Consider the following 24897-nt stretch of genomic DNA (forward strand, 5'->3'; position numbering starts at 1 on the left):
ATACCTACCAGCTGTCAGGGATGACTCAAATCCATTTTTAATGAAACAGCTGAGATTCTACTTCTTCATATAATTTTGAAATGCTACTAGTGTAAAGGGTACTATTTTTTTCCACTGGGAAGAAGGGCAGGAAGAAGGGCAGGAAAGAACAATAGGCAAATTAATGAATTATATATGGTTCCAATTTCCAGTTAGTCATCTGTTTCAAATGAAATGTTCTACTTTGATTGAAGTCATTAGCACCCAATAGCAAAAAGAACATGAGTTTAAATGTTCATAATCACAACTAGGATGCAGTCTCTTTCATACGATAACCACTTATAAATAACAAAAAACATATTATTTAAACTAACAAATCATGTTCTTTAGAAAAAAAAATGCAGAATTCTAATTCATTAGTATGCTATTGTTCTGCCCAACTATAGGCAAGCTATCAAAGTCAAATAAGACCAAAGCTCCAAAGTATAGAGATATATTATTTCCTTTTAAAGGAAAATTTAAATAACTTAATTCTTGTCTCTTTTATGCCACTCTAAATCAATAATATATTCATGTTAAAACAAACATCATCAATCTGTTAGTGGCAACAGAGAAAAAGGAAAATAAAGGAACTATTGGACATACCCTATGTAATATTTCTAAAACCTTTAGTGCAGTATGAAGAAAACTGTTGAAAATTCTTCCTTCAGAAGGGGGAATGCCGATCTTGTAGAGCTTCAAAAGATGTACCACAACCTCCTTAAAAAGCTCTACAATCTTGAGGAATAGTGGAGGTTCAAGTGCTGACCACCAGTTTTCTGTTATTAAAGGGTGAACATACAAATAAAATAAAATTTTTTTTAAAAAAATCACAATTTTCAAAATCAAGCTGACTTTTCTTCTAAACCAGTGGCTTTTGGTCTTTGAAAATCTCAGAAAGATATATATAATACAACATTTTGCATAACATTTCTAGAGTTTATAGATACCACTCCACCTTCAAGTTAAAGAATATGGTTCTAAAAACTCTTAAAAGCAAGAATAAAGTAAGCATAAAGTCTACTGAATTTATATTATTGGTTTCCTCAATTACATTAAAAACTTACCACCACACCTAGTATTAAAACCAGCTATTAAAAAGTGCTTTGGAGATTAGAATTTTAATTTTTAAACAAAACACTTTAAAGCTGTTTTGCTCTAATATTTAGATATCTTTCCAAGTTCTATCTTTAATCTTACACAAAGTTGAAATATGTTGAAGCACTAACTTTAAAATGCAAGGTACTCCTGAAAATCAAATATAGAAACTGAACAATGTAAAGTATACCCTCCTTCCCCACATTCACTATTTGTAGTTATTAACTACAAATGGCAATCCTATAAAGCAGACAGCAAGGAATAAAAAAATCTTCTGACAACAGGGAAGCAACACTCTTTTGAGTCCCTACTTGACTCTTCTAACCACCAGCTAATTCCCTCAGATTCCAGGATTCTACTCTTGCTTCTTGCTTCCTCTGCTTACCCTTAGCCTAAAACTTCTTATACTGATTTTATTACTTCTATGTAATTTTACATACCTAACAAATACTTCTAGGAAAAAGAGCACTGGGTTAAGTGTAGCAAGCAAACTACAACAGCTAGGAGATAGAGGTGAAACCTATAAAGTTAGAAAAATTAAAGTGAGTAAAGTTTAGGCCAAGAAACCAGAGCAGATAGAGACTGAACTGTAAGATCAGATAACAGTGGAATCTTCACCTACTTGCAGAGAAACCAAATCAAACATCAGAAAACTAGCAAGTGAGGGAAATACAAGGCAAAGGGTTAACAGAGTTTAAGGAGGATTTAATACCCATGTCTGTTCAGTTTTCATTGTTTCTCCTCCTTTACTTCTTTATAGTAAGATCACTCTGGAGGAGATCAGGAAGGCGAATACGAAAAAGTTTTCATCTTTCCTGATACTGTCTCTACTGTTGTGTTCAAGTAAAATTTTAATACCTAACATACTTTGCTTCCAACAACTCTAATCACTAGCATCAGATGACTAGAAAATAACAACAAAATGAAAAACAGGTTTATCTTTCCCTAAGACAATGTCAAATGAGCAGGGTAGCAGAATTTCAAAGAGCAAAAAACTAAGAATTTATGAGCATTTTCATTTAAAGAGAAAAAGTTATAAAGGAAAAAAATATTAAAGTTCTTACCAAGTACTTTCAGTGGTGCCTTTTCTAGGTTAACAAGGGCTGTACCAAAGGGAATTGCTATTGTGGTGAAATTGTTGGAATCACTCATCAGGGGACATTCTGGTAGAGTAAGATAAAATCTCAATGCTTCAACATCAGGTAAGGAGCTAGTCAGTTTAGGAATAAGATTCTTTTCCAAACTAGCTGCCACCTATAGTTTGACAAAAAACAAAAACCTACTTCATTTAAAATGAATGTATATTCCAAAAACAAGAAAGAAAATCTTATACTACAGCAAACATGAAATGGAAAAAATAAAAAAGGAAGCCACCTTACAATGAATCAATGAATGCTGTTTGAAGGACAAAGAAAATTAATGGCTGAGCATTGCTAAGAGAATTTTTAAAATCTTATGTACAAGTCTCAATTTAAACTCTCTATATCTATAGCTATATAAAGACTTAATCAATATGGTAATGGTAAGTAATTAAGGGTCTGCTCTGAACATCTGGGAAGACTTCTAGATATATGACAGCTAAATTACAAATGCTTTAAAACAACCTGATTTTAATTCTTACATTAGTATATTAAATAACATTATACAAAGCACAACATAATGAATGTATGAAACTGTAATTAAGTTACAAACATAAAAAGTAACATGGAATAAAAAACTCAACAGCCTACATAATGTAAATATAAAATAGTTGAAAAACAAACCTGCTGAGATATATGAGGATGATCAGGTTGTATAAGTTTGTGGAATAAAAGCCTAGCAGCATTCATATCAACCCCTGAAAATTTGGTGCCCGTTCTATAGTGATCATCGTTGCTATTTTAAAAAAAAATGAGGAAGAGAAAATAATAAAATATAACTTTAAAATTATTTCACTTCTTATTTGATATGACATTTTTATTTAATATAATAAATTTGGAAAATTCAGCATTCAAAAAAAATTGTCACTTACCTAACAGCTAAAAAACTTCCATTCAGACAGCCAGACGAAGAAAACGTTCCATCTATCTCGCTAAAAGAAATTTAAAAATCCCCAAATCACAAAATGAGAAATCTAATTGTTCACCTTTCCAATAAAAATTAAAATCAATATTTAAACTAATATTTAATACTATAGAGCATTCCACTAACCAACATTGAGAAGTCAGAATTCTATAAATGACTAAGATTGAATAATTTTTGATAAAATATTATTGTTTACTCTAGACACTCTCAAATGTTACTACCATTTAATTCATCAAATAAATCTGATGTTTCTAAAAAAATTTTTTTTTATATCAACATGCACATTTAATTTTCTTAATTCCACATTGTGGTAAATCTAACCTGGGATGTTAATTTTTCTGAAGATTACTCTTTGAGCTTTTAAGAAAAATTTTAGTTTAGGAAAACAATCTGGAATTTAAAAAATGGCTGATCAGATATAGCCCCTCATCCCAAATACCTATACCTTCAATAATGACAAAAAATCTTTTAAGTACTAAACAAGTCTATCCGTAAGCAAAATATTCAAGAAGCAATACTCGAATCTTCTAGGGAATATAAAAGTTAAAAGACAGTGACCTGACCACTATGAAGCTAGAAGGAACATACTGCAAACCCAATCCTAAAGTGGCTATATTCAGTACTTTATCAGAAAGAACTATAATTTATATAAATTTAATTGAGAGATCTCTTAAAATATTCATTATTATAGAAATTCTAGACATTTAAACTTTTGTATATAAACCATTCAGTAAGTGATATTTAATGAAATACTTATTTAAATAAAAACTCCAAGTACAGTTCCTCTACCATTGAGGACTTGAGAGATTATGTTTGTCTTAGTACAGACAAAATACTTTTCTTACTTGGCTATCTCTACAGGAAATCTTCCAGAGGGGTAGCTCAGCCATTTTTGAATTAGGGCTTCATTCACAGTCCAGATTTGCTTTGAAGGATCAGGACATCTAAAGTCATCTGGTGGCCTACAGTTCTAAATGTTACATAAGTAGATTAGTCAGAGGAAAGAGATATACCTAACTTACAGCAAGGTACACTTCCACTATGTATTCAGTATTTTTCCAACAGAATTTAATCTCTACTAGACACCTGAAACAAAAACTAATCAAATGGATCAGAAAAGTTCTGTCCACGAGAAAAAATCAAGGCAATTACTTTGTAACATATAAAGAGCATTAATATGGTTTTAAAAAATTCAATTCTTATTTGAGCTTAGTAATTATTTATATGATTACTATTACCTGGAGATTCGAGTAATGTGAAAAGCTTTGATCTCCACCTGAGAAAATTCTTTTTACACAGAAATATTCTTCAGAATCTGTAATAAAAATAAAATGAAAAAAAATTCAAGATTTATATGCATTTATCAGAGCATCAAGTATGCTCCTGGATTTTCTTTTACTCCTCTAACTTTATTAGACCTCCCAGTCATGTGCTCAATGACATAAAATGACTTGGGATGTTCTGATTGCTATGGAGATGAGACTGACAGAGTGACGAAAATTAAATGATTCTACAAGCACATCTGGTTAAGTTTTTACAAGTCTTTCTTTTGGCCTGCAGACACAAAAAAATCCATTTTCTAGTCCATATCTTTATCATCTCAATATATCCTAAACTGAAGATGATGTAAAAACTGAATGAAAGTGTAAAAGACAGCTCAAAAGAAAATAAAAATTCAGAATATTCATTTTTTAAAAGAATGACAAGCATATGTTAAATCTTTTTGAATAATACAAAATTCATAATGCAAAATTACCTTCTTTTTCAATACAGCTGTGCAAAAGATGACACACACACCTTTATCAATATTTATCAATAACACCCAAATCAGGTCCAAAAATACAAAAATTAGTAAGCAAATTTAGTAGAAAATACTCAAAGATACCTTTCCAAAAAGCTATTCAAAGCCTCTTCCTTTTTCTTTGCCTCTGTGCCTCAAAAATACTGTTGGGCTAGTATTCAGAGGTACCACATAACAAAACACCAAAGCTCCACACTGTAACTTAAGGCTAGTTGTTTCCAAATATAACCCATTTCTGTCACCCTACTCCTGACCCTCTACTCTTTAGGTGACTAATTCTTCACCTTGTATTATTTGTCACCATTACTGCTACAAAAGTATAAATTCTTAAGGAAGGGACCACATCTTAATTTCCTTGATCATTCCCTACTACCAAGCACAATTTTTATTTGCAAAAGAACTCAGTAAATATTTAATAATATAAAAAAAAATTAACGAGCTTAGGAAATACTAAGAGCTTCAGAGACCAGAACATTAATATAACCAAATTTTCCACAACAAGAATGCTCCAAGGTCAAACAGTAAAAGGGTAAATCTAAAATATTAAACCAATCATTCACCTTAAAATCTTTTCTCTACATCATTCTCACAAGTCTACTTGAAATCGTGTACTTCCTTAAGATTTAGCAGGATGTTATTAATTTGTTCCTAAAATGTGATTTTGCCCTCTTAAAATTTAAATAAGCATCAGGTAGATGAATGACTAATCTACAGTACATGAATGAATTTCTGTGGGCTGTGAGTAAGGCACCAAAAATTGTTTTCCTTAATTTCCTTTTAATTACTACTCTAAAAAAGTCTGTGAAACCTAGTCATTTGTCCTACATAGCTTTCTGTAGACTGGATTTTGCTGATTGTATCCTCGAGGTTTCTCCTAACATTTTCTTGATCTTCTGTATTTCCTGTAAATTGGTAGCTGGATCTAAAGAGGCTTTCGTTAGATTAGTCAATTATTTTGACAAAACTATTACATGGTGGTGAAAGGGGTTGTTCTTCCATCAGGAAGCATTAAATACGTAGTTGAGTTCCTTTTTTGTGTTGTTAGTAACCACTGATGCCCAATACTTAGACCCGTTAATTCACTGTGGGTTGAAACATGATATGCTAACATTACTTCGTCATCTGGTAGTTGGACCATTAGCTTACCCCTATCTACTACATAGTTCATTATCCTGTAATAGGAAAGATTAATGCTTGATCTTTTCTACTTACTATCACTTTGCTTTTTGGATCTGCATTTCTTTGACAATAATTTTTACATGTTTTTTAAGTAACATGGATTTCCTCATTGAGAATTTCCATTAATTTCCTTTATCTATTACATGTCTAAATGTTTGTCTTATTTACTTATTAGGTGTTTTACTGTTTTTCTCACCAATATGTATGAGCACTTTGGATATTTAGCCTACTACTAACATCAGGTTATATTCAATATAAATATTCTTCCTAAATAATTATTTAATTCTGACTCATTTTTCTTTTTCCATTAAATCAAATGTATTTATCTCATTCTTTTTGACTTTCATTGCTATGAAACTTTCATGCTGAGAAAGGTTTCTCTCATCCTCAAATCATAGAATTACACTCTTGTAAGAATTTTTTTTTACATTTAACTCTTTAATCCATCTATAACTTCTTTTAGTGATACTGTTAGGTTAGGATCTAAACTGACCTTCTCCTTCCAATTTTCATTTGTTGAGTAATTCTTTCCTCTTATGCACATATTAGTGATGCCTTGTTTTAAAGTTATAAAAAGGCACTATCCCTCTTCCACCTTATAACACAACACTAAACAACTCTGGCACCCTTTTCTATCCCAAAAGTTTTCTCAAAGTTCTTCTCAACATATAACTCCAAGAGCCACTGTCAATCAAATGGAGTTTAAATTTGAAACAAAACCTATATACACTGCCAATACAGGGATTTTTACCCTGGATCTCTATTAAGTTATAATGACCCTAATGTCTATGCATATACCAATAATCTGATTTAACTGTTAAAGTTTTATAATATAAGTTGTCATATATAGGAGGGCTAGTTCACTTTCTCTTACTCTCTACAAAATACATTGTCAGGAAAAATTGTGAAGACTTTGAAATAGGCCACCTCCCTCAACCTGTCCCATTTACTGAGTCTTGATGAGAGCACCATTTAGGAATATCTCTACCTAAATGTGTCTTTGAGCAATTTACAATTCTGTAAATCATACTTGTATTTAAGAATAAGACTGACAGAGATACAACTATGTATGTGCTCTTGGTTCTCAAGGAAAAGGAGTAGTTTTTGATGGTCTCTAGATCCCTTTACACACTTAGAACTTATTCAGGACAACAAAGGGTTTAAAAGCACTAATACATACCATTTTAGAATTTAAAAGCAAAAAATTTAAAAAACATTCATTGATTTATTTGAAGATGAGCAATAACAAATGCACTCCATGTTAACATACATAACATCTCAGCATTAATATGAAAGTCACTTTGACCTCATGAACCCTCTGAAACACCACCACTGTCCTTGAGCAACTGTCAGTTTGTTCCACAATATGAAAGAGCATAAATAAGACACAACACGGTAAGTAAATTGTATCTTCCTTGGTTTATACTTGACTCTGAAAGAAGCTATAAAATGTGTTAAAATCTTAGCAAAGTTCACTCAGTTTTAAAGAGTGTGCTCCCTGTGCTTTCACCTGTAATGTAAAATGTTATTTGTTACTTTTTGTGAAATCTGCCAGAGTGAAAATTCCATCTTACTAGAATAATTTTCTATGCTTTATGTTCATGTTTATTGTCTGTCTTTATTTTTTAATTTTTTTTTTTTTTTTTTTTTGGTGAGGGGAGGTAATTAGGTTTATTTACTTATTTATTTTTAGAGGAGGTACTGGGGATTGAACACAGGACCTCCTGCATGCTAAGCATGTGCTCTACAGCTTGAGCTATACCCTCCCCCTCCTTATCTTTCATAATTTAAGGGAGAAAAAAGAACAAAGACTCCTCACTTATGAACTAACTAAAGTTCTTTTCAATCACATTACCATTTACATTTATTTTGAAATGTTTTACTGTCACTTAGGTAAAATGGGTAACTAAGTAGTATTTCTCAAGTATCAATGACTATATCTTTTAATAAAGTATTCCAACCTCCTCTCACAACTTTGATTTTTCTCTTCCTGTTACAAGCTTAACTGTGTCTCCACAAAATCTGTATGTTGAAGCTGTAAGCCCCAGTACCTCAGAATATGACTGTATTTGGAGACAGAGCCTTTAGAAAGGTGATTAAAGTAAAATTAGGCTGTAGGGTGTGGCCCTGATCCAATATGCCTAGGGCCCCTTTAAGAATAGGAAGAGACACCAGCAATGCACACATCAAGAGAAAAGGCCATGTAAGGACACAGCAAGAAGGTAGCTAACTGCAAGCCAAGGAAAGATGGTTCAGAAGAAACCAAATCTGCTGACACTGTGATCTCGGGCTTTCAGCTTCCAGAACTGTGAGAAAATAAATTTCTGTTGTTTAAGCCAACCAGTTTGTGGTATTTTGTTATGGCAGCCGTGGCAATCTAACATACTTTCCCACATTAGATCCTAAACATAGAAAAATAAAACTCTCAAGATATCTTTTACGTGTTAGTGAAATATCTTTGAGATTTCCCAAAGAGGATGTGGAGAATCACAAAGATTTATTCTTTCAACATATAAGAACAGATGCTGAAAATAATCAGTTTGTTTGATGTGTTACTATTATAAAAGCTGCATGGGAAGAGTTGTCAAATCAGAAGATATTCAACCTTCTCTAGGTTAAATTAATATGGTAAAATGTAATTAATAAAACATTGCAAAAATTATTTATGTAAAGCTCCTGGATATTCATCAATGTTCTTGCTTTCTACATGTTTAAGTACGAAGGTAAACACTATTCAAAACTCTTACAAAACAGCTGTAAAGCTCTCCTATATTTATCAAAGTTCTGGTGGTACAGTGATGTCAATCCTAATTTATTACTGAGTTGTTATTTTACATGTTTTCTGGTACAGTCTTACTGCTTTAATTCACATCTACTATCTTCTAGGCCAGTGGTTTTCAAATGGGGTTTTATAAAAATACAGATGTCTAAACCTGATCTCTAACTTAATGAAACTCTTTACTTGATATTATGGTGTCATTCCTGGAACACTAATCTCCGGATTATCATGTTATATCTCAAGATTTTTTCATCTATAAAAAGGTATATTCACTCATATTTATAAATCAGATGTAAGAATCATTGATTTCTTTGAGAGCAGGCTTAATCATCATCTTTAGAAACATTCTTGTCTAAAAGGCTTTTGGAATAGAGGCATACCTCGCTTATTGTGCTTCGCAGATACTGCAGTTTTGAAGGTTTATGGCAACCGTGTGTTGTCAGATGGTGGTTAGCATTTTTTAGCAATATTTTTTAGAAAGATATATACATTGTTTTAAAAAAAAAAAGAAATAGTGCTACTGCACACTTAATGGACTACAGTATAGTATAAACATAACCCTTACATTTATATGTACCAGGAAACGAAAAAACTCATCTAATGAGCTTTATTGTGGTGGTCTGGAATCAAACTTGCAATATCTCCAAGGTATGTCTGTAACATGTGTTCTGCATGTCACAGAAACAATCAAATTTCCTTGTCAGCTGTATTTATTATTATATATCTTTCCACCTGACAATTATCAGTAATAAATTAGCCACAGTTATTTTAAGCCTCTGTCATCTACTGATAGTTTCTGTTTTACTCTGATGCTTATCTGAAGGTTCTCCTATAAGCTATAGGCCAGATTTTGTATTTTCAATAAAGGAGAACAGTCTCAGAGCCCTGTGAAAATGACTGTACAAGGTACTTGAAACCACATATACTTCAAAGAAGAGATACTAGGGTACAGGCTTCTGAGGAGACATGGGCTTAGATAACTTCAGAAGACACCAGCGGACTGCAGTCGAATTTCTCATTTTTTTTTTTAAGTTGATAAGCAGCTTTATGAAACTGAAAATTGAAGATCCATAATGTTTAACTTTGTTTTAATGTTCTGTTTTCTGGATATTTCTCCTTCTTCCAGAGTTATCTAATTCACCTCAATTTCGTAAACTCTGCTTTGGTAAGCTAAAATGAAACGGTAAAAAACATTTCTCACTTCAGCTTGCCAGTATCTCCCAAAAGGAGCTACACTTTCATCTGGGGTCCAGATTTTTGCAGCAGCCATCAGAACACCTCTAGGTCACCTGACCAGAGGGAACTTATGTTCAAGGGGGCCTAAAGGACTATAACCAAAGGACAAAGAGTTCTTAACGGACTACCACCCAGGGCACAGCAAGATGAAACAGAATGAGGGGCCCAATCTTTCTGCGAAAGAGGCTTATGAGCTTATCTAATATAGCTCTGGCCTAAGAGGTAGGCTTCTAATTAAACCCACATCTCAGAGTCTACTGTGATTCTCTTAGAGACCTCAGAAGGTCTTACTAGTCTGCACCTGTTTCATAATTGATTGAACAAATCAATTATGCAATCAAAGACTTTCCTGGAATGTATTTGAGAATGATGTTTATTGAATTAGATATGGCAAGTCATTTTAAGAAACAAAATTGGCTGTACTTATGGAGCTAATGTCTATGATGCCTCTGGTGTAGAAAAAGATTAACTCATCAGGTCTAGGACATTGTCATGAGATGAACTGTGTTCCCCCAAAATTCATATGTTGAAGTCCTTATCCCTAATACGTCAGAAAGTGATCTTTCTCAGAAACAGGGTCACTGCAGATGTTAATTACTTAAGCTGAAGTTACACTTGAGTAGGGTGGCCTATTAATACAAAATGACTGGTGTCTTTACAAAAGGGTAAAATTTGGACAGAGATATGCTCAAAGAGTATACCATGTAAGGATGAAGGAGACCTACTAGCCAAGGAATATCGAAGATTGCCAGCAAACCACCAAAAGCTAGGAGACATATGGAACAGATTCTCTCTTATAACCCTCAGAAGGAAACAACCCTGCCAACACCTTGATCTTGGACTTCTAGCCTCCAGAACTGAGTGTCAATAAATTTGTGTTGTTCAAGCCACTCAGTTTATGATATTTTGTTACAGCATTCCAGTTGTTCAAACTTTACACATTCTAAAGAAAGGTTTGACCTTTGCCCAGCTCCAAGAAGATAATCTCAAAGTCTTTGGAATATCCGTTAAGACTGTCTTTGTTTACCTGTGGCCTTGAGGACACACCAGATAGTTTATACTAACAATGTGATTTATGGTGGAGGCTATGGGCTTAACTTTGAGAGGGGCTGAGTAAATTAAATTCACATTTAACTATTTCCTATCCTACACAGCTTTAGTGTGGAACAAAATAATTATCAACCATTATATGTATTATATATATAAAATTGTAGTAAAACATACATAACATAGAATTTACTGTTTTAACCACTTCAAAGTGACAATTCATGACATTAAGTAAATTCACAATGTTGTGCAAACTACCACCGTTATTTGTCTCCAGAACATTTTATCATCCCAAACAAAAACTTCATACCCATTAAACAACTTCTCATTCTCTACTCCCTCCAATCCCTGGTAACCAGTGTTTTTTGCTTCTATAAATTTGTTCTAGGTATCTCATATAAGAGGAATCATACAATAATTGTCCTTTTGCGTCAGGCTTCTTTCACTTAGCATAATGTTTTCAAAGATTTTCCATGTTAAAGCACGTATCAAAATTTCATTCCTTCTCATGGCTGAGTATTCAAATATATGTATGTACACCACATTTTTCTATCCATTCATCTGTTGATGGACACTTGAGTTGTTTACACCTTTTGGCTACTGTGAATCAACAATTTTTTAATGAAACTAAATTGTAGCAAAATTGCTAATTTTAAAACTCCATTTCCTTTCTCCCCTTTAATGAAAATAATCTCAAGGTATACAGTTTCAAGAGTGACAAAATGTATCCCTAAGTGACTAAACTTTATAAACAGAAATACACAATTCCTTACAATATCCATGCTGACTTAAACTACAAAATATCTTTGTTAAGTTATTAACAGTGCCTTGTGGAAGAAACTGATATGATGAAACACCAACATGCTCCTGAAGACACAAGAAAAAGAACAATACTACTAAAATAAATGCAGGTTCCAAACCTAAGGGTAACTGGAAGAAAATGAAGCCATAACACAAAATCAAACCAAAAACAAGAAAAAAAAAAAGTGCCATATCCTGAATTTTGCTAAATATTAAGTATTAATTCAAGACAGTCTTTCAGCTACCAAAAAAAAACCCCAAAAAACAAAAACTTCAAGGTTATTCATAATAAAAAGTTATAGAGCTTTTCAAATGTCAACCTTCATAGTATGTGCATCACTGAATGCAGTTTCAACTCAAGTTCCATAATTCAGAAAAATCCCAAAGAAAATCAAACAGATAAAAATAAACAAGAAAACAATTCTAAGGAATAGTTTAGGATGGTAAAGGAAATATTTTTAAAAGTACATTTTGGTTGCAGTATATTTAAGAAGTAAATGAGAAAATAGCATCTTAATACTTCAAACTGCTTAAATAACAGTTTGAATTTAATTAGTAAATATCAATGAAAAAATAATCAGATCTATTGAAAGAATAACAGAAAAGAAAAATAGATAAATTATACATTTGGCTAAAGCAATATAAATATTAAAAGTATTTTTAAAATTTTTAATATTTTGAATAGTTAATATATTCATATGGCTTAAATTTCAAAAAATTAGAAAATGTTATACAATTTTAAAGTCTCATATATGCCCAAAAGAATTGAAAGCAGGGTCCTGAAGAGATATCTGCCAAATACCCATGTTTATAACAGCATTACTCACAATAGTTAAAAGGTAGAAACAATGCAAATGTCCACCAGCAATTCACAGATAAACAAAATGTGGGATAAAAGTACACCTACTGTAACATGGATGAACCTTAAGGACATTATGCTAAGTTTATAAATAAGCCAATCATAAAAAAGACCAATACTGTACGATTCCACTTATAAGGTACTTAGAGTGAAGTCAAATTCACAGAAACACTGTAGCATGGTTGCCAGCTAGTGGGAAGAGTGAAGGGAGACCCGTTGTTTAATGAACATAGAGTTTTAGTTTTTCAAGATGAAAAGAGCTCTGGAGGTTAGGTGCACAACAATGCGAATGTACTTAACACTACTGAACTATGTACCTAAAAAATGGTTAAGTTCATAAATTTTGTTAGGTGTATTGTACCATAATTTAAAAAAAAAAAAAAAAAAGACACACTTCCTTCCCACTGGTATCTAGCAACCATCCAGTTCCCAAAATGCCCAACCGTCTGAAATCATTTTCATTATTTTATTTATCCTGAGTTTCCTTATGCATGTATAAGCAAACACAAACAAACTAAGCAACCACAAGCGGTGTTTCATTACTTGCTATTTTCACTGAACAATGCAGCTTGAAATTCTTTCATTTTAAACATAGAAAAGTTTATCTCTTAAGAGCAATGTTTTAACAGTAACTTTAATGTTTGTAGCAAAGATTTAATATAAAAGAACTTACCAAAATCTGGAGGACATTGCACATTATATGGAAACCAATTTCCTTTCACAGTGAAAGGACTTTTTCTGTTGCTTGTTGAGCCCGTTCCTAGTTGTCCATTACCACCAAGTCCAAAAGAATAAATTCGTCCTGATGAAGGAACAAAAGCAGAAGTGTGCTGCCTAGAGTAAAATGATAGAAAATCTCAGACTTAAGGTTACTTTTAATTTACATTTAGAAAAGCATAGCAAATATTACCTATATAATTTTTGTCTTCAAAAAGAAATAAAACCATTACAATTCTAAAATTTTCTGTACACATTGTTTATTAATAGCCTTCCTCTGTACTGAATGAATTCTGTATCGCACAGGCAGATTGTATAAGCACAGTCTAGAAAATTCCCAAGAAGATCAAGCTTTAAAAGGCTCAGAGCTATACTGGAATAGACAGACGATTACAATAGACAATTCAGCTCTGTAAGTAGCATCTAGCTGTCCAATCAAGTTCTCCACCCACTTCCCTCTCTGTCAGGTTCTGGTCATCACTCAAACGTTTTAGGATAAGAACTGAGTATATAAAAATGCATGATAAAACAGTATTTCCTTTCTAAAGGAAAGGTGAAAGACAAGAGTCTGCCACCTACAGATCTACTTAAAGAAAATTCCAGGGGGTGGTCAGATAAAAGGAAAATGATACTACTTGGAAAAATGAAGAGGGAAAAAAAGGTAGTAAATGTATGTAGATGTATTTCTAAAGGTATACTGACTATATAAAACAATGTTCTTGTGGCGTTTAAAAATATATACAGAATGAAAAGTTGGGAAAGGTAAATGGAGCTCTTAACTCCTGGAGGAAGGGAAAAAGTATTAATATAAATTAAAGATTAATGTTGTTATTTCTAGAGTAACAATTTTAAGTTTCCAAATTTCCAAAGGAGTAGAGGGAATAAAACTGACTTAAAAAATTATCAATCTAAAGAAAGGCAAAAAAGAAAAGGAAGAAAATGAAAACAGGTAGTAGCACAAACAGTACAAAACACAATGGCAGGTTTAAACCCAAATATACTAGTAACTATAAAAAAACCAAACAAAAGGGACATAATGGTCGACTTAAAAGACAGAGATTGAAAATATATATATAAATAAATAAGTAAAAATATATTTAAAGCAGGTGTACCACTATTCACATCAGATAAAACAGACTTTAAGGAAATAACGAATGTTACTAGAGATCTAGAGGATCACCATCACAATGACAAAAGGTTTAATTCACCAAAAAGAGATGAAATTTAAATTTTATGCACTTAAGCACACAGCTTCAAAAGTAAAAACTGACACACAGAGTTACCATGTTATTAGGTTCAAATGTCCAGTTTTCAAAAAGCAAAAAATCACAAGGAATGCTAAGAAATTGGAAAGTATGGCCCACTCAGGGAAAAAAAAAAAAACTAACTGGGAATGCAAATACAGCCACTCTGCAAGGCAGTTTAGTGGTTTCTTACAAAACTAAACATACCGTTACCATAAATTCCAGCAACTGTGCTCCGCATTATATATTCAAAGGAGTTAAAAACTACTGTCCACACAAAAACTTGCACATAGATGTTATAAGCAGCTTTATTCATAACTGTCAAACCCTGGAAGCAACCAAGATGTCCAGCAGGTGAATGCATAAACAAACTGGTACATCCAGAGAAAGCAGTATTATTCAGTGCTAAAAAGAAATTAGCAATCAAGCCATGAAAAATCATGTAGGAACCATAAGTTAATATCACCTAGTGAAAGAAGATAATCTGAGAAGGTTATACATTATGTGATTCCAACTATATGACATTCTGGAAAAGGTAAAGCTATGAGAGTAAAAATCAGTGATTGCAAAGGGTTGGTGGGGGGATGGACAGGGGAACACAGGGGATTTTTAGGGCAGTGAAATTACTCTATGATAGTATAATGGTGGATATAAATCATTATACATTTGTCCAAACCCACAGAATGAACCCTCACGTTTACTACATTACATCTGTAATGATTTCTCAATGTATAGATAAAAGAAATTTTTACATCTTGAGTGAGATACAGGGAAGTCATTCTGGCTTACACATAAGTTAACTTGAGTTTTCAGCTAACTGAAACAGCCTGTTTGTGACTTTTCAAACATACACTGTTCACGTGACTTAATTGTTAAACAAAAGGGCACACTGACCACAAGTAAAGAAATGTCCATGTTAAAAATAAAGATTAAATGCCTCCCTCCTGGGATGCCAATGCTGGTGTATCTTTGATGATAAAATTCTCTTCTCAGGTGCCAAGGCCATATGAACTCACAGTGTACATGCTGATTTGTTTTGTTTTTTTTTTTTCTTGAAATCTTGAAGGAATGTATGTATCCCTGACTTGTTTAATGTTTAACCTGACTTGTTTAATCTGATAAGATACAAAACTATGCTGAAAACCATGCTTCTCTGGAGCAATTCCTCAGAGTTATCTGAAAGGCTGTCTTCTGGTTAAAATGAAAGGACACTAGACAGTAACTTGAAACTATATGAAAAACTAAAGATCTCAGTAAAGGTAAATACATCGGTGAGTATAAAAGGTAATATTATTGTAATTTTGTTTTGTTTTCTCTAAATTTTGTTTTCTATAGAATTCAAGAGACTAAAGCATTAAATTATTAATTTATGATTTTGGACACACAATATATACAAAAGTTATCTTGCGACACTAATAACTGACAGGGGGTAGGTACAGAGCTGTATAGGAACAGTTTTTGTATGTTATTGAAGTTAACATGGTCTAAATTTGAGTTAAGAGTGTTGTAACTTTAGGATAGTAAATGTAATCCCCACGGTAACCACAAAAATAAAAATCACTAAAGAACATACCGAAAAGGAAGTAAGAAGGAAACTAAAACATTTCACTGCAAAAAAATAAACACAAAAGAAGACAGTAATGCAAGAAATCAGGAACAAAAAAGTATAAGGCATACAGAAAGCAAATACATAAAAGATATACAATGAAACCTACAAAACATTACTAAAGAAATTAAAGAAGACATAAATAAATGGAAAGACATCCCACGTTCATGGACTGAAAGACTTAATATTGTTCAGATGTCAGTACTTCCAAAAGTGATCTACAGATGCAACATAATCCCTATTAAATCATGGAAATGCAAATTAAAAGCCATGATTAAGTAACACAATATATCAAAGAGATTAGCAAAAATTTTAAAGTCTAATAATACCAAATGGTGACAAGGATACAGGAATTCTTATATAATATTGATGGTAAGGTATACTGGTATAATCATTCTGGTAAATAGGGTGACATTAACCTGCAAAATTCTAGTTAAGCATACTCTATGACCCAGAAATTCCATTCCAGGTTTACATTTTAGAAATATTAAAGTTTACATATATAATATAATAAATGTTCAGAGTAACATTATTTATAATTGCCAAAAAATAGAAATACTCAAGTGCCCACCTGTAATAGAATGAGTAAATAACTATATACACATATAATTGAGTAATACACAACAATAAAAACTAATGAAGAATCATAGTTATACACATATGGATAATCAATCATACAGCATGATGTCAAAAAAAAAAAAAAAGTCACCAAATGCTACCTACAGTGTAATTCTTTGTATTTGAATTAACTATTGGAAAACTAAACTATATTATAAAGATACATACTAGGTGGAAAAAAATTAAGCTAAGTGGTCAAAATTGAGTTAATCAACCAAAGGATATTTTGCTTCTGAGTCCATCAAAATTTAATCCACCAAAGGTGAAGCATAATTTCAAAGCTCTGACTCTTGTATTTACTCCCAAGAACTGGGAATCATGAGACCAGTATTCCAAATTCAGCTTTCACCACTAACTAATCTTTTGTGTTAAGTAATTAATTGGTCAATTTCTCCATTCTTTAGAAAGAAAAAAAGGTAGAAAAGCAAAGGAAAAAAATGATCTATAGTTTCCCTTCAAGTCTGATGTTATATACAGTAAATTATATTTATTTAGTGCTAATATACAGTATTGCATTTATATTTTTTATTGAAGCAGTACTGCATTTACATTATTAATATCTTGCCTCAGATAAATTTGCTTCAAAGAAAGGAAGGTAAAATAATCAATATAAAAGATGCTTCTCCTGTTCCAATGATCCCTTAGCAGCAAATTAGGCATTTAGGAGAGAATGTTTTTTATTTTAGATTATTAGATTCATAATTCATTAAAAAAATCCCAACTTTCAGCTGGAACTACTATGTTCCAGTAATTTGCAAAAAATGATCAATACAAAGAGAAAGAGTACAGATACCCCTATAACTTCTCTAGGCTTTTTAGAAAACATTAAGTTGTTCCTTTAGCCACATTCATGCAAATCTTTAAGAAACATGATCCTGTAGACACAAGGGAATAGTCACTGTTCAAAAAGGAATACCCCACAAATGTTACCATGACAAACTGAAGGGTCTACAATGTTACCCTGCATGCTACTGGCACTGTAGTAAACAAATAAATTAAGGGCAAGATTTCTTCTTGCAAAGAAAATTAATGTACATATTGAGCATATTAAGCACTCTTAAAAGCCAAGATAATCTTCCTGAAGATTGAAGGAAAATGACCAGGAAAAAAAAGGAAGCCAAAGAGAAAGGTACTCAAGTTCAAATGAAGTACCAGCTTGTTCCACTGAGAGAAGCACACTTTGTAAGAAGCAATGGAAAGGAGCCTGAGCCGCTGGAAGCCATTCTCTATGGATTTATGGCATAGCAGGTATTTAAAAAACCCTAAATAATTATATTATAGAGATCAAAATACTCTTCTACATAACAGCTTACCTTCCACAAGCAATCTGAGTGACAATGCTTCCCATAAGTTCAAAAACTTTCCTTGGGTTTATTTCATGACTGGTAGAGTTATGACCCAACTGACCATACCCTCCAGCTCCAAAAGTAAACACTCCACCTTCCTAAAAAAAAGATAAAACCCTTTGTTATTTGAAGGCCTGATAAAAGAAAATAATCTTCAGGAAAATAAGTTAAATCTTTTAATACAGAGTCAAATTTTCTCTTCTTATTGTCTTCACAATTTAACAGATGATAGCTGACTTTTCAAGGTAAAATGTCTTAAACCCAAGAGTCCCAGGTTAATGACTATTTTCACATATTCGAAAGTATTTAATTATGTTCTCATCACTGCAAGATATTTAGTTGAAGTTATAATTAAATAGATAGTAATAATTATTTTTTGCATTCCCCTTTACTATCGTTATATCCTTGTTGAGTACCAAGTACAACTATAAAATTTCATAAAACCTAAAAATGGTATATTCACTTTCAGTTTTCAAAGTAGCTCTGCAAAAAGACAGTGCACAACTACAGCTATTCTTAGTATATAGTTACAATACAGACGGTCTTCAAGATATTACAAAAATACATAAGTTGATTAAAGATTATGTTCTTAAAAAGTAATTCCTGACAGCTTAACACAAGCATGATTAGTATTTTTCAATTCAACTGCTTTTCTTCATAGTTACAGCTATGTATACAAATATATGCTGTTAAATGATGAAGGCAGGAAATAAGTACTTATACAGATTGCTATGTAAGAAAATTGATTTTTCTGTTTAAAATTTTGTCATGGGAGATTTCAAACAAATGAACAAAAGTAAAGACATATACCTATATACACACACACACACGCATACATATATATAAAATGTGATTACATATACATAACTATCACTCAGTTTCAAGAACTAGCAACAGTTTGATATTTTTGGAAGTATTTTAAAGCAAAAAAAAGGTACTGGAGTACTTTAAAGCAAACTGCGGTCATTAAATCACTTCATTTATAAACGTGTATGTATCTTTTTTTATTTTTTTAAATTTGTATTTTTTTATGAGTTATGATGTGTATGTATCTTTAATGGCATCTATTTCTAACAGATAAAAATACGTAACACAATACTATTATCATAGTTACAAAAAACATTACTTCCCTTTTTTTGATAGAAAGGACAGAAGTGTCCATTTTTATTTCTTTTTTTTCTAGTTTTGGCCTTATTCACTTGTACATATTCATTATTCACTGTACATATTTAAAGTGTATATGACTTGACATACATATAATCTGTGAAATGACTACCACCGTCAAGTTAACTAACACATCTATCACCTCAGATTTCTTTCTTTTTTTGGTTGAGAATGCTTCAGACCTAGTATCTATGTATTTCAAGTATAGAATACAGTACTGTTAAATATGGTCATCATGCTGTACATTAGATCTTCAGAACTTAGTCATCTTTTAACAGAAGTTTTTATCTCATTTTCCCGCACCCCTAGATCATGGCAACTACCATTCTACTCTTTGTTTCTATGAATTTGACTTTCTATTTTCTTTTTTTCCTTCATTTATTTTGTTTCACAATTTCATATGTGATACCATACAGTATCTGTCTTTGGCTTATTTCACTTAGCATAATGTTATCCGGGGTCATTTATGTTGTCACAAATGGAAAGATTTTCCCTTTTTTATGGCTGAATAACATTCCGTGTGTGTGTATGCATGTACACATCACATTTCCCTTATCCACTTGTCTAAAATGGACACTGAGGTTGTTTAAATGTCTTGGCTATTATGAACAATGCTGCAATAAACATGGGAGTACAGTTATCATTTTGAGATCCTGTTTTCATTTCCTTCAGATATACACTCAAAAGTGGGATTGCTGGGACATGTAGTTCTATTTGCAATTTTTTGAAAAATCTCTATACTGTTTCCCACCCACCAGCAGTGTACAGAGTCCCCCTATTCTCCATATCCTTGTTAATATTTGCCTTTTATAAAAATTTTTTAAAAAAGTATCTTGAGACAAATAAAAATGGAAACACATTACAAAACTTACGAGATGCAGCAGAAGCAGCTCTAAGAGGGAAGTTTATAGCAATAAACACTTCCATTAAGGGAAAAAAAAAACTCTTAACAGCCTAACGTTATACCTCAAGAAGCTAGGGAAAACTGCAAACTAAGCCCAAAGTTAGCAGAAAGAAGGAGATTAAAAAGCTTAGAGCAGAAATAAATGAAACAGAGACTTGGAAAACTTTAGAAGAAAATAACACAACAAAGAATTGTTTTTCTGAAAATATGTATTTTTTAACAGACAGATCTTTAGACTACGAAAAAAAAGATAGGTTCACTTCTGGGCTATCTGGTCTGTTTGATTGGTACATGTGTCTGTTTTTATGCCAGTATCATACTGTTTTAATTACTGTAACTTTGTAATATAATTTAAAATCAGAAAAAGTGATGCCTCCACTTTTTCTTTCTCAAGATTATTCTGCCTATTCTGGGTCTTCTGTGATTCTATACAAATTGTAAGGTTGTTCTATTTCTGTGGAAAATGCCATTGGAATTTGGATAAGGATGGCATTGACTCTGTAGGTCACTTTGAGTAGTATAGACATTTTAACTATATTAATTCTTCTATTCTAAGAACAAGAGATATCTTACCACTTACTTCCGTCTTCTTCAATTTCTTTCACTGATACAGTTTTTAGTGTACAGGTCTTTCATCTGTTTAGTGTACCTTTATTCCTAAGTATTTTATTGTTTTTGATGCTATTATAAACGAGACTGCTTCTTAATTTCTGTTCCAGAGAGTTTGTTTCTACCATATAAAAATGCAACTTATTCTTGTATGTTAATTTTGTATCCTGTAACTTCACTTTATTTGTTTACTGGTTCTAATGGATTTTTCATGGAGTCTTTAGGGTTTTCTATATATATCAGGTCATCTGCAAACAAGAGACAATTTTACTTTTTCCTTTCTAATTTGGATACTTTGTTTTTTTCCTCACCTAATTGCCCTAGCTAGAATTTCCAGTACTACCTTGAATAGAAGTGGTGAGAGCAAGCATCCTGTCTTATTTCTGATCTTAGAAGAATATCTTTCAACTTTTCACCATTAAGTATTATGTTAGTAGTGGGCTTGCCATAGATGACCTTTATTATGTTGAGGTATGTTCCCTCTATACTCATGTTGTTGAGAGTTTTTATCATGAAAGGATGTTGAATTTTGTCAAATGCTTTTCCTGCAACTATTGTGCTGATCATACGATTTTTATCCTTCATTCTGTTAATATGGTGTTGTACACTGACTGATCTGCAAATGCTGAGCCAACCTTGCATCCTGGGGATAAGTCCCACTTGGTCATTGGATATATAATCATTTAAACGTGCTGCTGAATTTAGTTTGCTAGTATTGAGGAGTTTTGTATTTATATTTATGAGGGATACTGGCTTATAATTTTCTTTCCTTGCAGTGTTTTTGGTATCAGGATAATGCTGGCCTCATAAAATAAGTTTAGAAATGTTCCCTCCACTTCTGTTTTTCATAGGAGTTTAATATGGACTGGTGTTAATTATTTTTTTCTCTGGTGGGAGACTTTTGATTACTGATTCAGTCTGCTTATTCTATCAAGGTATATTCAGATTTTCTGCTTTTTTATGATTCAGTTTAGGTAGTTTGTATGCTTCTAGGAATATATCTGTTTCACCTAGGTTATTTGATAAAATTTGTTGGTAAGTAACTGTTGACAACAGTCTCTTATGAACCTTGTATTTCAGCAGTATCAGTTGTAATGTCTCCATTTCCTGAGTTTTTTTTTCTTAGTCTAGCTAAAGATCTGTCCATTAAAAAAAAAAAAATCTTTTCAGATAAACAGTTCTTAGTTGTGTTATTTTCTTCTAAAATTTTCCTAGTCTCTTATTTCATTTATTTCTGCTCTAAACTTTGTAATCTCCTTCTTTCTGCTGTGGGCTTAGTTTGCTGTTTTCCCTAGTTTCCTGAGGTATAAAGTTAGGCTGTTAGTTTTTTCTCCCTTAATGAAGTGTTTATTGCTATAAAGTTCCCTCTTAGAGCTGCTTCTGCTGCATCCAGTAAGTTTTGTTATGTTGTTTCCATTTTCCTTTGTCTCAAGATATTTTTTAATTTTCCTTTTATTTCTTCTTTGACTTAATGATTGTTCTGGAGTGTACTTTTTAATTTCCATGTATTTGTGAATTTTCCAGCTTTCTTCCTGTTAATGATTCCTAGTTTCATACTACAGTGGTTAGAAAACATATTTGTTATGATTTCAATTGTCTTATATTCGTTAAGACTTTATTTGATGATCTCTTCTGCAGAATGTTCCATTGTGTGCTTAAAAGGAATGCGTATTCTGCTACTGGCAGATAAAATTTTATGCATATGTCTTCTAGGTCCACTTGATATAATATGCACTTCGAGTCAAATATTTCCTTATTGATTTTCCATGTGGATAATCTATTCTTTGTTGAAAGTAAGGTATTTAAGTCCCCTACTATTATTACTGTGTTGCTACTTCTGTCTTCAGATCTGTTCATATTTGCTTAATATTTCTTAATATTTGCTGTGTTGGAAAAATATATAGGTACAATTGTTAAATCCTCTCGATGAGCTGACTCCTTTAATATTCATTTCTTTAAAATTATTTAATATAGAGGTCATGTTTAAATTTTTCTGATTATTTTATTATATCAAGTCAGAAAGTACACGTCTGATTGGTGATGTTAAAAATAAGTAAGTGGGTCAATGTGTTTCAGCCTCATCTATTCCCATTAAGCTTGATGTTGATCTTTGCTTAGATCCGTTATTTCATTATGGAGTAGAAATTAAATGGAGATAAAATGGAGATAGATTTTCTAATCTTACTATTTCTTCCAGATTCATTAGCTGAAATTCTTCCATAGGGCACTTAACTGATCAACTATTAAGTTACTCTAAAATACAATTTGCAAATAAGAGGCAGGTGAAATGCTTCTTCCTCATTTGCTGATTTTTAGAAAAATGAGTTGTCCTAGCAACCTAGAAAGATAAGCAATGAAGTTTGCTTTGTATTGATTTGGGTAAAAGGAGTATCATTATGAAATCACAGATTTTTATATACTTGGTATATTTCCATTTATTTCAGACATTATTTGTTAACCACTGAAAGCTCCTTCAAATTGTCCTTCTTATATGATCTTATAGTACTCATTCCTTTTCTGTAACACAACATGCCCAAAACATATTTTCATACTTTTTCTTTTTGCCCCAGATGTGGAATCAGTCTTCTCCAAGAAGCCCTGGTTCCTTTTAGTACAGAGTATACAACAATCAAGAGATGCTCATTGCTTCCAGATTGCACACGTTTAGTTACTTCTAGGAACTTTTAATTTAATTCCTACCATTTTATATCTGTTTTCTCTTAAGATGGAAAGCATAGTTTCTAATGACAGTAAAATAAGTACTTATTTGCTCTATCCTACTCCATAAGCAATATGCTGAAAATAACACAATCAATTTTACTACTAACAATAAGACTACAGAACGCAGTTTAAGATCTCTTTCTGAATTCGGTTTATCTTTAGGCTATTTCCCATTAGTGAGATACAATAAAATATTGTATTTTAAAATGACTAAAAGAATTCTTTTCTCCATAGTGCCGCTACCTATCTTTTTGTTTTTAATTTTTAAGAATTACTTTAATATACAAGTTTTTAATTGTGTATAACAGTTTCTAGGTTCCAAAGTCAAAACTATAAGGTAAGGTTCATTTGGTCTAGATATTAATTCTTTTTAAATATAAACAACATGTAATATGTTTATATTTAACCTCTTCTTATACAAAAGGCAACTATTCTGTATCTTACTCTTTTTAACAACATATCCCAAAGATCACTCCACAACATAAAACACAGATCTTCCTCATTCTGTTCTACAGGTCATGGTACTCCACACAGTGGAGTTCCCAGTTTGTTTAACCAGGCTGCTACTGATGGGCATTTGGATTTCTTCTGTTCTTTTGTTATTAAAATACTACCACAATAAATGGCTTTGTGTATACATAATTTCTTATCTTTTGGATAGATTCTTAAAATTGCTAACGGATTGATAAGTCAAAATGTGCATGTATATGTGATTTGCAGAGTGAATTGTAAAAAAAAAAAAACTTGAAAAAATTGACATTTTTATAAAAAAATTTGACACAGTAGTGTCCTCATATCAATTAACATGCATATTTTTCCATTTATTCTGCTTTTAAAAGTTTGTTCTAAAATTTTTCCTCATATAATTTTTGTTTGTTTTGCACAGGGAAACTGCTTCATAAAGCAATCCTAATCTATTTGCAAGAAATTCTTCCAGAAAAGCAAAAGACATTGAGACAGAACCATATTCTAACTTACACCAAGGGAAAATAAAATATTTTACTTTTGAAATATTTAGAACTATCCGATTTTTGTTAAAAATTACATACATCAAAAATTCCAGTGAACAAGTATCACCAGCTACTG

General features: G+C 32.0%; 1 protein-coding gene and 1 pseudogene across 6 annotated transcripts in view; one reads left to right on the forward strand and one right to left on the reverse strand.

The window, feature by feature from the left end:
- HERC4 (HECT and RLD domain containing E3 ubiquitin protein ligase 4) overlaps positions 1–24897 on the reverse strand; it is a 123076-nt gene that overhangs the window by 51043 nt on the left and 47136 nt on the right. For all 6 annotated transcript variants that reach the window (XM_010951700.3, XM_045514246.2, XM_010951702.3 and 3 more), the window contains exons 7-14: positions 18381–18511; positions 13556–13716; positions 4419–4495; positions 4026–4150; positions 3128–3187; positions 2880–2991; positions 2181–2370; positions 625–797 (exon numbers count right to left, since the gene is read on the reverse strand). In XM_010951700.3, the coding sequence (XP_010950002.2) occupies positions 625–797; positions 2181–2370; positions 2880–2991; positions 3128–3187; positions 4026–4150; positions 4419–4495; positions 13556–13716; positions 18381–18511 (1029 nt within the window). The remainder of the gene's footprint in view (positions 1–624; positions 798–2180; positions 2371–2879; positions 2992–3127; positions 3188–4025; positions 4151–4418; positions 4496–13555; positions 13717–18380; positions 18512–24897) is intronic.
- LOC123615866 (large ribosomal subunit protein eL21-like) lies at positions 16782–18312 on the forward strand (annotated as a pseudogene).

This window comes from Camelus bactrianus, chromosome 11 (assembly GCF_048773025.1).
Source record: "Camelus bactrianus isolate YW-2024 breed Bactrian camel chromosome 11, ASM4877302v1, whole genome shotgun sequence".
Classification (NCBI taxonomy): Eukaryota; Metazoa; Chordata; class Mammalia; order Artiodactyla; family Camelidae; genus Camelus; species Camelus bactrianus.